We start from the raw sequence: 13,196 nt of genomic DNA on the forward strand, positions 1-13,196 counted from the left end.
AGCTGCCCACCCCGGGCGCCCGCTGGTCTCCGCTGCATCGGGCTCTGGGCATGCGCGCTGACGCCCCGCGGCAAGGCGGCAGGAGCATGCGCCAGCTGTGCGTGGGTCCCAGTGCGAGGAGTGCGAGCACGCGCGCTGCCCCCCGCCCTCGGGCGCGAGAGAGTGGACGGGGGGGGGGGCGTGGGCTGACCCGCTTAGCAGCCGGCAAGGCGGGAGGCATCTGGGGAGTCTGCAGGGCTGCCCGCGGGAGCCACTGTCGCACCGGATCACGCGTAGACTTAGGGACGCGCGTCCGCTTGGGCACGTCGTCTGGTCCGGAGCGGACGAAGGGTGCAGGGGGTCCTCGGGGAGGGATGTGAGAGGACGGACCCTGAGGCTGAGAGAGACAGCCAGATGGAGACAAGGGACAGGGGCACAACAGGCCAAAAAAGAGGTAGAGACGCAGCAGGGACAGGGACACGGACTCCCAGCAGACAGAGGTGACAAGCGGGTCAGACGGGAACCAGAGGCCACCATCCTCGTTGGGGGAGGAGTTACAGCGCCCTCTGCTTATCCTCACAGGGGGCGGGAGAGCCAGTGTCACCGAGCCCCATGGGGGTCCAGAGGCGTCTGTCGTGGCCACAGTGCCTCTTGGGGAGTCAGAGCGCTCTTTGGCGGAACACAGTCCGTGGAATCACAGCAGCCCTTAGGGTGTTCTCGCTCTCTGTGGGTCCTGGCATCACAAAGGGGTACATAAATGTTGGGGGTGTCACTTTTAGGAAGGTGAGACTGCTCTCTGAGGGCCCACGACATCCCGGGGTGGGGTTGGTAAGGCAGCCCTTGGAGTGTTCGCAGAGCCTCCAAGTTCCGGCCCACAGGGGGTTCACAGCCCTCTGGGGTATCCTTGTGTCCCTTGGAAGCCGTAGGTAGCTGGGGGGGGGGGCAAGGAGTCGTCCTAATGACAGCTGCCCAAGCAGGCCTCGAAGCCGCTCTTAGGGGCTAGCACATCCCTCTTTGTTGGGACGGGGGTGTCGCTGCGTCTGTCACACTCCTGGACAGAAGCTCAAGGCACCGAGGGAGGCGCGGGGCAAGGCGGGGGGTGGTGGGGCAGATGGAGATTCGCGCGACACAAGCAAAGACTCCTCGGTAGGCGGATACACTGCAAGAACGTGCGCCTTGATGTGTGGGAACCGCCCCGCCGGCCCCCACCCGGCCAGTGGGGTTAGGCCGTCCCGCAGCGCCCCCGCCGTTCGCGCCGCTGAAGCCTCCGGAGGCGCCGCGTCCACGCATCCCGCCAGGGCAGCACGAGGCTTCCGCGGGCGGCACTGAGACCGGGCCCCCGGCCCCCCGGCCCCCCGACTGAGGCCCCCAGCCCGCTCCCCAGCAGCAGGTAGCGGCGGCCCGGCAGTAGGCGCGGGCAGCCGCAGGCTGCGTCCCGAGCCGGCACCCACAGGGCGCTGCTCCCGCGCCGCGCGCGCTCCTCGCCGCTCCGGAACACGGCGAGCACGGCCACCGGGAAGCGTGTCCAGGAGCCGCGCGCCTCGCCGCGCGCGCCCACAGCCACCTGCACCGCTGCGAGGGAGGCGAAAGGGGCGGGGTCAGGCGGGGCGGGGCCGGGCCGCGCAGAGGAGCACCCGGTGCGGCGCCCGCGGGGGTCGGAGGGGGTGGTGGAGGAGCACCGAGAGGCCAAGGGGGCTGACGAGGCGGGGGCCGGAGACAGCGGAGGATCTGAGGGGTGGGGGATGGCCTCGGGACCCAGCGAGGGTCAGCACGACCCGCAAGGAAAGTAGGGCAAGGTGAGAGGCTGGGGGCAGGAGGCCTGCGGGCGGCCTACCATAGTCCTTCCTGCAGAACTTCTTCAGGCTGATGCGGTAGCTACCACGGGCGGGTTTGCAGTGCAAGTCGCAGTCTGGGAGGAGGGTGCGGGAGGAGGTTGACACAGATGCCCATCTCTTTCTCCCACCCTCTCTTCCTCCCCTCCTGGAATCCATAGCCCCCTCCCCGCATGGACCCGCCCCTCTGGGACCTCCACTCACCTTGGGGCTCCACGGGGTTGCTCTCCTCAGTCGGTCCAGGGACAGGGGTCTCTGTGGGGGATGGGATAATGGCCTGCATTTGAGCTGGCCGGGGGCGGGGGTGGGGTCTGCAGGACCCAGGGGACAGGCAGACAGCAGCATGGAGCTGGGGGTGCCCTGGGCTGAGGTGTTCTAAGCAGGGCAGTGCCACTCACTAACGCAGGGTGCTACTGGAGAGCGGCTCTGCTGGAAGCCAGGGGCACAGCGGTTGCAGGTAAGGCCAGTGACGCCGTCCTTGCAGGGACACTGGCCTGTGGTCTGGTTGCAGGTTTTGCCAGCAGCACCAACAGGGTGACAGTCACAGGCTGAGGATAGAAGTGGGATGGTCAGAAGCCCATCTGGGGATGTGGAAAAGTGGAGGGCGAGGGTGTGCGGGTGGCTGATGGCAGGCTCACCCCTGCAAGCACGGCGGTCACTCAGGGCACGGCCCGGGTCTCGATAGAAGCCCTCCCGGCAGTAGTGGCAGTGCCGACCGGCGGTATTGTGCCGGCAGTTGAGGCAGACCCCGCCACTGCGGCGGCCGGACAGTCGATACAGCTCCATGTTGAAGCGGCAGCGGCGGGCATGGCCATTGCAGGAGCAAGCTGCAGGGAAGGATGAGTCAGGGACAAGGCGGCCCAGTCTGAGATCCCCAGGCCACCCTCCAAGGCCTCACCAAGGCAGGCGTGGGCTTCCCGGGCAGTGGCCCGCTGCCATGGCCTGTCGCAGTAGAAAGGCTTGCATCGGCCGCAGTCAGGGCCCTCGGTGCCATGCCGGCAATCGCAGATCAAGTGGCCCTGGGTGTCCAGCAGGCACTTGGAGGCATGTCCATTGCATTTGCAGCGCCCGCCCACCTGGAGCTCAGTGGCTGAATAAGAGTAAGAAACCACGGCCGCAGCGTCCCTCGTGTCCCCCAGCACTGTAGGCCTTGTAAGCACCACCTGAATGTCTGTGGCGGTCACCCAGTCTTGGAGCACTGGGCTGCTGTCCAGATCCAGGCCTGGTGGGCTGCCGTCCTGCACGCTGAAGGCTAGAAGGCCACCACCGTCAGGCTGGGCCTGGGGCTCAGGGAAGCACAGGGCTTCAGGTCCCGGGCCGGCTGGGCCATCCACGGGGGCAGGCAAACGGCCGTAGTCCAGGCCACAGCGGGAGGAGAAGAAGCCGAGTGGGGCCCAGCTTCGGCCATGGTCCTGCGACTTGAGCAGGGCCACGGAAGTGGGGGGTGCCGAGCAGAAGCGCAAGCTCACGAACACCAGCTCAAAAGCCTTGCCGAGGGGCACTGTGAGGGTCACGTTGAGGGGCACCTGCGTCAGCGAGTCCGACCGCCAGCACACAGGGCTCGCGGTGCCCCCCGCGGAGGTCAGGAGGGCGGCCGGGTGTGCTCGGCGCGGGTCTGAAGCGTCGCAGGCCCGCGTGGCCGGCCGCCCGCACGTGCTGGACGCCAGCACCTCGCGGCCCAAGGCCGCGTTCACCAGGCCGGGCACGCAGCCGCGGGGCGCGCCCCCCTCGTCATGGCAGGGGTCCGCGGGCGCCGGCGGCCCCAGGCTCAGCGCGGCCGAGAGCGTGCCCGCGGTCAGCAGCAGCCCCCAGGGCCAGCCGGGCATGGCCGGAGCCGCCGTGGATCAGCCGGCCGGTCGGGGCCCCGCGCCGCCCCCCTCGGGAGAGAAAACCCGGTCCGAGGCGCTGCAGTGCCGAGCGACCCGAGCCCCCGGGTGGCCCCAGCCGGGGTCCAGAGGTGGGCGCAGCCGCGGGCACGCCCCGGGCCGAGCAGAGCAGCGGGGATGTCGGCGCGCCCTCCCGCTGGGCCTGGAGCGTTGACAGGCGTCGCCCCCGCCCGCAGAGGCCCCACCCGCCGCCCGCCGCTCGCACTCACCCACTGAGGGGCCGGGTCGAGCAGGTCTCCCGGCCTCCCGGGACGGGCCGAGGGCGGGCGGGGCCTGGGGCGAGCCGGCCGCCGCCTTCTCCCGGCTGCAGCGAGGGCGGGCGAGCTGTGCCAGTAGGGGGTGGGGGGCGCAGCAGGCGCAAGCCTGGGCCCAGCCGGGGGCGGGGCTGCTCGGTCTGAGAAGGAGGGAGGGAGGGAGGGGAGGGGGCCTCGTCGGCAGAGCCGGAATCAGAAGCAGATTAAGACTCCGCTGGGCCAGCGGGGGAGGGGGCTGGGAGGCCCTGGAGCCGGGGGAGGGGCCCGGGAGTCAGGAATGTGCTGGTGGGAGGGGTCTGGAGGGGGTGGCTCAGCCACGCAGCCCTTGGGGGACCACCCAGCCGGCCCCCGGCCTGCAGCCAGGCTTTGACTTTTCCTGGGGTTGTGCCACGTGTTGGGCGGGGGTCTGGCTACCTCCTCCCTCTGCCATCCCATCCGACAGGCTGGGCCCTGGATCTGAAGACTGGGGTCGGATGCTCCCCTGGGTCCCTACAGGGTACACTCAGCGGGTGGTTGTGGGGTGTCCCTGAGGCAACAGTCTGCTCTAGTAGAAAGAGCCCAGGAATGGGGCCAGGTCTGATTTTGAATCCAAGCAGCTCCGATTTCTAGTGTCTGGTTTATATTCCTTAACCTGCCCAAGCCTCAGTCTCCTCATCAGCCAGATGCCTCATCTTCAACTTTGCCAAGCTGCTGGGATTTCATGAGCACATAGGTACTGGATGCAGCCCGGGAGCTCAACAGGCTCCAGTCCCTCCTTGCCTGTTCAGGAAGGACAGCAGCCCGGGGACTGGCCTGAGCTCACCTGAGGGATGAGACTGGTGCCCCCCACTGGAATCAGGCCAAACTCTTGTCCCAAAGCATCCATGGGTCTCTCAGTGTCTAGATGCATCACCATGTTGGGCCCAGACCTCAGGGCTGGCAGGAAAGAAGTTGGAGTGTGTGTGTGGCAGGGCCCCTTGGGGTTCAGGGGCTTGGTCAGCTGTTGAGGTGGGGGAGGGTTTTGATCCATGGGCAGTGCCAAGTCCCAGATGGGTCAGTGTCAGAACCCCTGAGCCTGGGCCACATGCCCAGATTTGGGCAGGGAAACTGAGGCCAGCTGGGTAGCCTGAGCACCAGCTGGGGATGGGACAGCTGTAGCTGAGAGTGGCCCCAGGCAGGAGGGGCCAGAAATTGCTCTGGACAAAGAGACCTCTTCCCCGTGACCTTTGGGTCCTGGATGCAGGGTGCAAAGCATCCTAGGAAGGCTCAGCCCCCTATGTCCCACCTGGGAGCAACTCTGAGGCCCGAAGTTCCCGGAGTTCCCTTTGAGGTTCAGTGGTTAACAAATTCAACTAGGATCCATAAGGATGCGGGTTCGATCCCTGGCCTCACTCAGTGGGTTGGGGATCTGGTGTTGCTGTGAGTTTGGATCCCTCGTTGCTGTGGCTCTGGTGTAGGCTGGCAACTGTAGCTTTGATTTGACCCCTATTCTGGAATTTCCTATGCCTCAGGTGCAACCCTAAAAAGCAAAAAAAAAAAAAAGAAAAGAAAAATGAGACCTGACATTCCAGATGGAAGGCTGACTCCAGGCCAGGCCCAGCAGTCAGTGAGGGACACCACATGGGCATGTCTGTGTAAGCAGGGCTGCCATCCCCAGCCGGGCCGGAGACACTGAAAGGCCAGATATGAAGATGGAGAGAAGAAAGAACTCTCATACTATTGGGGGGGGGGCTGGATGACAGGGAGCCTCCCAGGGGGTAGTGAAGAAGAGGAGGAGGCACCAGGCTTCACTTTGGAGGAGGAGCAGCAGGAAGACACTGATGGGGCACCTGGAGCGACTGACACTCTGGTCAGGCCCTTTACCAGACCTGACCGGCAGCAGCGCAGGGGTGGGCTGCAAGGGAAGGGATAATAGGAGGCTTTAGGTGGACTGAGCCAGGACGGCCACAGGGGCTGCTGGTTTCTCCCTTCCCCTCTGGCAGCAACAGGAAGGCTGAGGGTGCCCCTTGTTCCTCAGAACAGGTGCTACAGGGACCTGACCCTTAATTTCCCAATAAAGAAAATATGCCCCTTAGAACAAAGAGCCATGTGTGACTGGAGCTGGCAGGGGGCGCAGTTCAGCTCGGGGTGTGTAAAGGTCAGAGAGCAGCATCCTTTTCAAGGTTCTTCTGATTGTCAGCCTCAAATCCCGCCTGGGAATGGGGGGGTGGGGGAGTCCTGGTGGGAGATTCTCTGAGACCTTTAGAAGCAAGGAGGTGGCCACAGTGCAGAACACAGTGGTCCCCAAGGCCCCGAGACAAGCTTCCAGGGAAACCTTGGCTGTCTGGACTTCAGGACTCCTGCCTGGAAGGAAGAACTAGGGAAGCAGCTTCCCCCCTCCCGCTTGCAGGCTTTGTGTGCAGCCCAGCCTCCTTGTGAATTGGGGGTTAGGGTCTGCAGAACGTCTGGTGGCTTCTGCTGTGGGTGGGAGGCCCCCAGGGCTCAGCCTACAGAGGGTATTCATCAAGGTCAGCAGGCAGGCTCCTGGCCCAGAGGGTGGTTGCACTGCTAGCTCCCCAGGGAGGAGGCAGCAGGCTGCCCTGGCTCCTCCCTGGAATGGCCATAGGTACCCCTTCTCTTCTGGCCCCGCGGGCAGCCCTGGCAGATGGTGTGATGGGAGTCAGGGCGAGAGCCCTGCCACAGCTCCCAGCCCAGGAGCATCACTTCTTGTGGACTCAGCCATCTGTCCCCAGTCCCCGAGTAGGGCCTCCCACACCTCTCTGCTGGCCCTGCTGCCGCCTGGAACCTTAGAAGAGGCTCTGCTCCACCTGCATCTCCTCAGGCCGCTTTGGCCGCCCCACCATCCCTAGCTCTACTCCGAGTGACAGCTGTAAGCTTTGGGGCTCTGGGAACCAATCTGGGGGAAAAGGGACCAGGGGTCCTGACAGTCTCAGGCCTCAGGGGCTGAGGTCTTTCCCTTAAAAGGTCAGCTGAGCAAATACTCCCGGCCCAGCCCAGGACCTAGTGACTGGGCCAGACGCTTACTAGCCACCAGTTCACAAACGTTTTTTGAGCGCCGACTGTGCCTCAGGGGCTTCCAACCCAGCGGGGACGACAGACGGCTAAGGCAGGGGGACACAGCACACTGCGCCTCGCCTTGAGAAGGGTGGTCACGCCGAGTCCCCGGCCCGCCGCCGCCGCCGCCGCCCTGCACACCCAGCAGGGCCCCCGGGCCGCGCAGACCGCCGCCGGCCCCGCGCAAAGCCAGCCCGCTCTGCGCGCCAAGCGAAACGCTGGGAAGCAACACCGGGAGGAGGGGGTGGCGCGAGCCAAGTCAGGGGAGGGGAAACGGCTTGCAGCCCCCTGTACTCGGGCCTCCGACAGAACAGCCTGGGGACAGCGTCTGGGGAGGAGGTTCCGCGCCAGCCCCCGCGAGGCCCGGAGGGAGGAGGCGCGGGCTCGCCGTGGCCTCGCGCGGGGTGGGGCTCGGCGCGCGGGCTCAGGGCGCCCCCGGCTCCCGCCGCCCCCCGCGCCCAGCCCTCTGCCGCTGCCGAGCGCGCCAGCAAAGGAAGGCGGCGGCCAGGAGCCCGAGGCCCGAGCCCAGCGCCGCCAGCGCCGAGCCCTGGGCCAGGTCCAGGCGGGGTCCGCGCAGGGAGAAGGTGATCGCTGTGGCGGCGGCCCCCGCAAGCAGAGCCACGGCGCCGAACGGCAGGACGCAGCGCGGCCACGAGCCGCCCGCCCCGCCAGTGGCCAGGAGCAGCGCCAGTAGGGCCCCGGGGGGCTCCGCAGGCGCAGGCTGGGGCTCGGGCGCGCTCATGCTGACGCGGGGGCAGCGCTCCAAGCGGGTGTGGGTGCCCCCGCAGCCCTGCTCGCCCGCCCTGCCCCAGCGGATTGGTCGGCGATGCGGTGACGCCACCCGGGGATAGGAGTTCACTGCCTCCCAGCGTGGTGTGGAATGGGGTTGGGCGGGAGCTAATCCAGAGGGGGTCCCCCTTTTCCTGCTCTGGACGCTTCGCGTTGGGGCCTACGCGGACCTCTCCCATCATGCCATGCGCGTGAAGGCCCGGGTGCCCCTAGCCGTCCACCAGTGCCCAGGACTGGCCCCCCAAAGGTGGCTCCTTGAATCAACAGTCCCTAGGCGCCCACCCGCGGCTAGCTAAGGAGGAGGCAGATGGCATCCCTGCCAACACGTAAGGTGCACAGTAAGACAAGGGAACAGAGGCTGGAACAAAGGCAGGGGAGGCCCCCTGCTATGGAAACTTGATTCTGGGATGGTCTGTAACAGGGCGGTGGTAGGTCCTGGAGATGAAGGGTTCCTCCAGATCCCAGCACCTGGGCCTAAGCTCTGGAGGCAGCAATGGGGTGGCTGTCCCCCAGACTCCCTCTCTCTCACTCCCCCTTCCCTGGAGGCCTCTCAGTGCTGTGAGGATCCTGGTCTTTCTTGTTTGGCCCACCCCTGGCACATGGGACTCCCAGGCCAGGGATCAGGTCTGAGCTGCAGCTGTGACCCACACAGGGTCCCCCAACTCACTGTGCAGGGCTGGGGATGGAACCCGTGTCCCAGCACTTCAGAGACACAGATGATCCCGTTGCACCACAGGGGGAAACTCCAGGACCCTGGTTTTTTGTTTCCTACTTTGGTCTCTCATCTGCTCCCCTGGGCATCCGTGTCCAAGGTTTCTGGCCTCTTGGATGGTGGGGCCCTTTATAAGTAGCGCCTCCTTGCAGGGTGGGGCCACCCTAAGGCTGCTTCAACATCACCAGTTTACCCCCCATACCTGCAACGCCCCACCAGGGCTTCCTCACTTGTGGGGAGAGGTGTCAGGTGTGCCAGGGCCAGTGCATGAGGTGAGTCCCGGGGGGGCCCACCTTGGGTGGCTCTGACCCTGCCTTAGTACAGGGGGGACATGCCCAGTCTTGGTAAGTTAAAAACACAAAGAAGAAAACAAACAGGCCCAAAGTTCTATCTTGGTAGGATTTAAATACATATACTTCTGAAGTAGCCTTAATGTCACATACCTGACCACAGAAGCAAGAGAAAACAGAGGCAGCTGAAAGACGCTCCTGCCCGCCTCTGGTCTCCCAAGCCCGTGGAGGGCCAGGCCAAGCTGAGCCGAGCCCGACTGACCAGCAGGCCCAGCAGCGGAGAGACAGGCCCCGAGTTCCTCAGGAAGAGCCAAGGGGCCGTCCCTGCCCCCCTTGGAAAGCTGGCTCCCAAGGTGGCACAGGCCTCTGAGGCCCTCACCAGCGCAGTGAAAACCCCATCCCTGCTCCCTGAACTCTGCCCAGGGAAGGGGGCCCCCCAGGCAGCCGGGCTGGGGCAGAATGGAGCTGGGCACTGGGCACCGGGCGGCGGGCCCGGCCATGGCAGGGGCTCAGTCAGCAGGCGCATCTTCCCGCAGGATGGTGAGGAAGTGTTTGCCTCCCTCACAGAGCAGGCTGTGCACAGCCCGGCACAGCGCTGGCCAACGGGGCCCCAGCACCTCCGGCTTGCTCACCGCGGGGAGGAGTTCGGCCAACAGGACCTGGGGGTGGCGCGAGGGTCAGGTCCAGGGCAGTTTGGAGGCGCCACACCCCAGCCCCTCCTGCCTCCCCAAGCTCCTAGTCTTCCTTTGCGCACAGGCTCCAAGGCTCCCATCCTTCCCCAGCAGGACTCGGGGGTGGGGAGCAGCGGAGACAGGCTCTTGAGGCCAAGCCCTGATAAGGCTCCAGATCTGGAGGTTCCTGGCGGCTCCCCGACACTAAGCCCCCCGATGCCTCACCCTGGAAGTACCTTTTCTAGGTGGATCTGCTGGTCCAGCATGGCCACCCGCAGCCTGAGGGCTGCCAGGGTCTGCAGCTCCTGGGGACTGGAGTAGAGAAGCAACTGGGGGCTCCAGACGGGGTCTGCTCCTCCTCCACAGGGCGATGAGGCCCTGGGGAGTCTCCCCTCAGGCCACGGCCTCAGCAGCTGCTCCCCCGCTGCTGTGAGGACAGGGGATGCGGCCTCGCAGGGCAGCAGCCAGGCACCTCCTCCCGCCGCACCTTTCAGGGGGTGCAGTCTCCCTCTGCCTCCAGCAGGAAGCTCCCTTCCCCGTCAACAACTCTCTTGCGATACCAGGCACCTGCCAGCACCCCTCTGATCCTCACAAGCCACTTTTTCAGTAACTGGATGGATAAGCAAGCTAGAGAGTGACAGGGGCTGTGTGCGGAGCGGGACTGCACTGGGGAGGAGGGCAGCCGAGGACCCAGGATGTAGCTGGGTGACGCGGCAAGGGCCTGCCGGCTTCTGCTCCTGGGCTGCTGTTCAAGTCGCAGCACTGCCCTGTGGCTAGAGGACTTTGACCCGCGACCAGATTTCAGTGCAGGTGGGGACGGGGTGGGCTCACCTGGGTGCAGCTCCCGCAGCCTGTGCAGACACTGCCCGACCATGGCCTGCAGCCCCTGCAGGGTGAGCAGGCAGCGGTGCTCCTGTGCCCAGTCCTCAGGGTCTACACAAGAGCCAGGAGAGTGGGGTGGGTCCACACTGGTCCTGAAGACCCCCCCTGCCCGACCAGACACCTGCATTGGGGCCCGCTAACCTGCCATGAGCTCTTCCTCCATTCGAAGTCTTAGCAGCGAGCAGGCTTTCTGCAGGCGCCCCACCTCCGCGGCGCTGGGCCAGCCTGACTGGACCCGGGTCAGGGAAACTCCCCTGTGGCCAGGCTCCTCCCCGTCCCCCAAGGACCGGGTCCCGGAATGGCTCTGGCCCTTCCCAGAGGTGCTCCTCAAATTCATCAGGTTTAGAGCCAGAACCCCTGCTTCTCCCCCGACCCTCCCGCAGGCCCCACAAGGATACGGCCGTCTGCATTTTCTGGAGGAATTGGGCTTTGGCGGTGGCCGCAGCATCCGCAGAGTCGCTGGTCTGTGCAGAGCTGAGCTGGGCCCACAGGCTGGGATGCACACACGGGCAGCCCGGGAACAAGAAGCAGCGTGTTACCCCAGCCGGCTGGGCCAGGGTCAGGGCCCCGGCTGCAATGTCTGGCTCTGCTGAATGTCAGGAGGGGCCTTTGGGACATTGGGACATTGTCCATGACAGGGGGACAGAGCTGACCCACTCTGGGAAAGACCACAATAGAATTCGAGGAAAGGGGGCACTGGTAAGCAGCATGCCTGGTACAACTCTGGGTGCTGGCTCTGCACCAGGCACAACACAAACACTTGAAGGGAGCCACCTCGTTTAAACCTTATGATGCGTCTAAAGCTGGCACTGTGCAGAACCATAACCCACTGAGCCACAGGGGAACTCCTAGAAGCCAGAGCTACAAAGGAAAATCAGCTGGGACTTGGAGACAATAAGTGCTTTCTCCGCTCACGGTCTCACGGCTCAGGAGGGGCTGAGCTGGGGGCCCAGGTCCACCGAGACGACAGCAGTCCTAGGTAGGCTGAGGGTGCAGCCCCCCAGCAAAGAAAGCAGAGTGACCTGCTGGGACAGGCTTGGCCTCCCTGGTCCCCACTCCCACCGCCAGTGCCACAAGACTCAGCCTCACCGGGAATTCTGAGAAGCCGCTTTCCTGAAGGCCACGGGCAGCTGCAGCAAGACCCTGTCAGCAAGGGCAGTGCTCAGAGCAGCTCTGTCTCTCTGAGGACTGCAGGCCCCACTCTCTCCTCAGAGCCTAGTCAGGGATGGGGCTCACCCACCCCCTCAGAGAGGGCTTCCAGAGTGACCACGGTAGTCAGCCCACGCCAGGTCTGGCCTGGCAGGGAGAAGAGCAAGCAGAGCTCAGGCCTTCTAGATCTCAAGGCCAGCTGGAGTCCCCGGGCTGGGTGGAGGAGGACAGAGGACAGGGCAGCCAGAGGAGAGCAGGGCAGGCCTCAGCCAGCGAACGTGGCACCTGTGCAGCCAATTCTTCCATTGTGCCAGCTTCAGGGCATGGGTGCATCCTGGGGCTCCCCTGGCCCTCCCTGTCACCCCAAACCCAGACTCTGCTGCCACCCAGGATCTGACCAGGTAGACAGCAATTCCTCCAGTGAGGGCCTGGGAAACGTACCCCTTATCCTTGAGCATAAAAGCTTCTGGGGCCTGAGCAGCAGCTGATGGCACCATTTGTTGGTCCCTGAGGCCTGGTTCAGGCTTGACGGCTTGGGCCCCTCGCCTCTTATAGGTTGCATCCGCCACAGACAGAAGCCTCTGCTCAGGGAGGTTCTTGGCAGGGACCCTGGTTTGGCGGATGCCCTTGGGGGGTTTTGTCTGTGATGCATGGCTGCCAGCCCTGCGTGAGGCCTGTGCTGGGGCAGAGATTCTGGAAGGAGGGGAGGCGGCGATGGACGCAGACTTCAGGCTGGGGGCCTTGTCTCCTCCAGCCTTTGAGATGCCTTTTCGCACCCTCGCAGCCTTCTCCAATGCCTGGGTCAGTAGCTCCAGTTCCTGGAGGTCCTGGGGGCTGGGCGTGCATGCTGTGAAAGCCAAAAGTCATGCAGTGGTCCCTCTCCACTGTCCCCCAGGAGGCGTTCCTCATCCTGGCCAGAAGACAGGCCAGGGGTGCACCTGGAGAAAAGTCAGTGGCCGGGGTTTACCTGAAAATTGGTCTTCTTCATTCGTTTCTGGCCTTGGGGTTGGCTCCGGAGCCGGGGTCTCCTTTGGTTCCCTGCAAAGATACAGGACAGCGGTGGCACGGCCAGAAGGCAGGGCCCATGCCCAACGGACCCCAGGGATGCTGGGCCTAGGAGCAACCCCCTAGTCTCAAAGCCTGCCGGGAAAGCCGGGAGCACTGACAGCCCGCAACTCGGAAGTGAGCGTTGGAACGGGCTTCCCGGGCTGCGGGGCTCTAAACAGGGTTCGGACATCCCGAGGGAGGCCTACCCGGGTGGACCCGGGGTCCGCGTACCAGGCCTGCAGCAGCCGCCGGGCAACGCGCAGGCTCCGCTCCAGCTGCCGCTGTCGCTCGGCGCAGGAGTCCAGGGCGTTCTGCAGCTCGGCCACCAGCCTAGGAAGGACGCATCGGGCAGCTCAGCACCCCGGGCAGCCTGGGGCCGCGCTGCCGCCGCCCCCGGCCCTCCAGCGACGAGGGGCTCACCGGCGCGAGCAACCGGTGGGCAACATGACCGCGTTAGCGATACTTCGCGCTCTGCCGCCGCCGCAGGAAAACCCCGCCCCTTCCGGGCTAGAATGACCGCCCCTTCCGGCCGGGATGCCCAATCGTGAGCCCAGAGCTCAGGACCCGCCCCCCTTGCCCCCGCAGAGGCCCGAGCGATGACTCCTGCTCCGAGCCTGGCACGCGGGCTGCGGAGCGAGCTCGGGTGAGGACCTTGAGTGATGCGCAGGCCTC

At 65.4% G+C, this 13,196-nt stretch overlaps 2 protein-coding genes across 4 annotated transcripts; both read right to left on the bottom strand.

The window, feature by feature from the left end:
• Window positions 1–1,136: 1,136 nt before the first annotated feature.
• Window positions 1,137–5,309, bottom strand: NTN3 (netrin 3). The gene is made up of 6 exons (XM_047780842.1): window positions 2,710–5,309; window positions 2,450–2,638; window positions 2,210–2,359; window positions 2,016–2,066; window positions 1,814–1,888; window positions 1,137–1,551 (listed from the first exon to the last, which is right to left on the bottom strand). Exons 1-6 carry the CDS (start codon window positions 3,635–3,637, stop codon window positions 1,202–1,204), a joined length of 1,743 nt encoding a protein of 580 aa, XP_047636798.1. The 5' UTR covers window positions 3,638–5,309; the 3' UTR covers window positions 1,137–1,201.
• A 3,561-nt stretch (window positions 5,310–8,870) lies between these two features.
• Window positions 8,871–13,018, bottom strand: TEDC2 (tubulin epsilon and delta complex 2). 3 transcript variants are annotated; one of them, XM_047780845.1, is made up of 10 exons: window positions 12,945–13,018; window positions 12,756–12,854; window positions 12,445–12,515; window positions 11,919–12,324; window positions 11,418–11,471; window positions 10,727–10,820; window positions 10,470–10,557; window positions 10,278–10,379; window positions 9,683–9,870; window positions 8,871–9,434 (listed from the first exon to the last, which is right to left on the bottom strand). In XM_047780845.1, exons 1-10 carry the CDS (start codon window positions 12,968–12,970, stop codon window positions 9,285–9,287), a joined length of 1,278 nt encoding a protein of 425 aa, XP_047636801.1. In that variant the 5' UTR covers window positions 12,971–13,018; the 3' UTR covers window positions 8,871–9,284. The 3 variants fall into 3 exon arrangements, with proteins under 3 accessions (XP_047636801.1, XP_047636799.1, XP_047636802.1); XM_047780843.1 differs by having other exon boundaries at window positions 9,683–9,873; XM_047780846.1 differs by lacking the exon at window positions 11,418–11,471 and having other exon boundaries at window positions 9,683–9,873.
• Between the last annotated feature and the right edge of the window lie 178 nt (window positions 13,019–13,196).

The sequence above is a fragment of the Phacochoerus africanus genome, chromosome 5 (assembly GCF_016906955.1).
Source record: "Phacochoerus africanus isolate WHEZ1 chromosome 5, ROS_Pafr_v1, whole genome shotgun sequence".
Taxonomy (NCBI): Eukaryota; Metazoa; Chordata; class Mammalia; order Artiodactyla; family Suidae; genus Phacochoerus; species Phacochoerus africanus.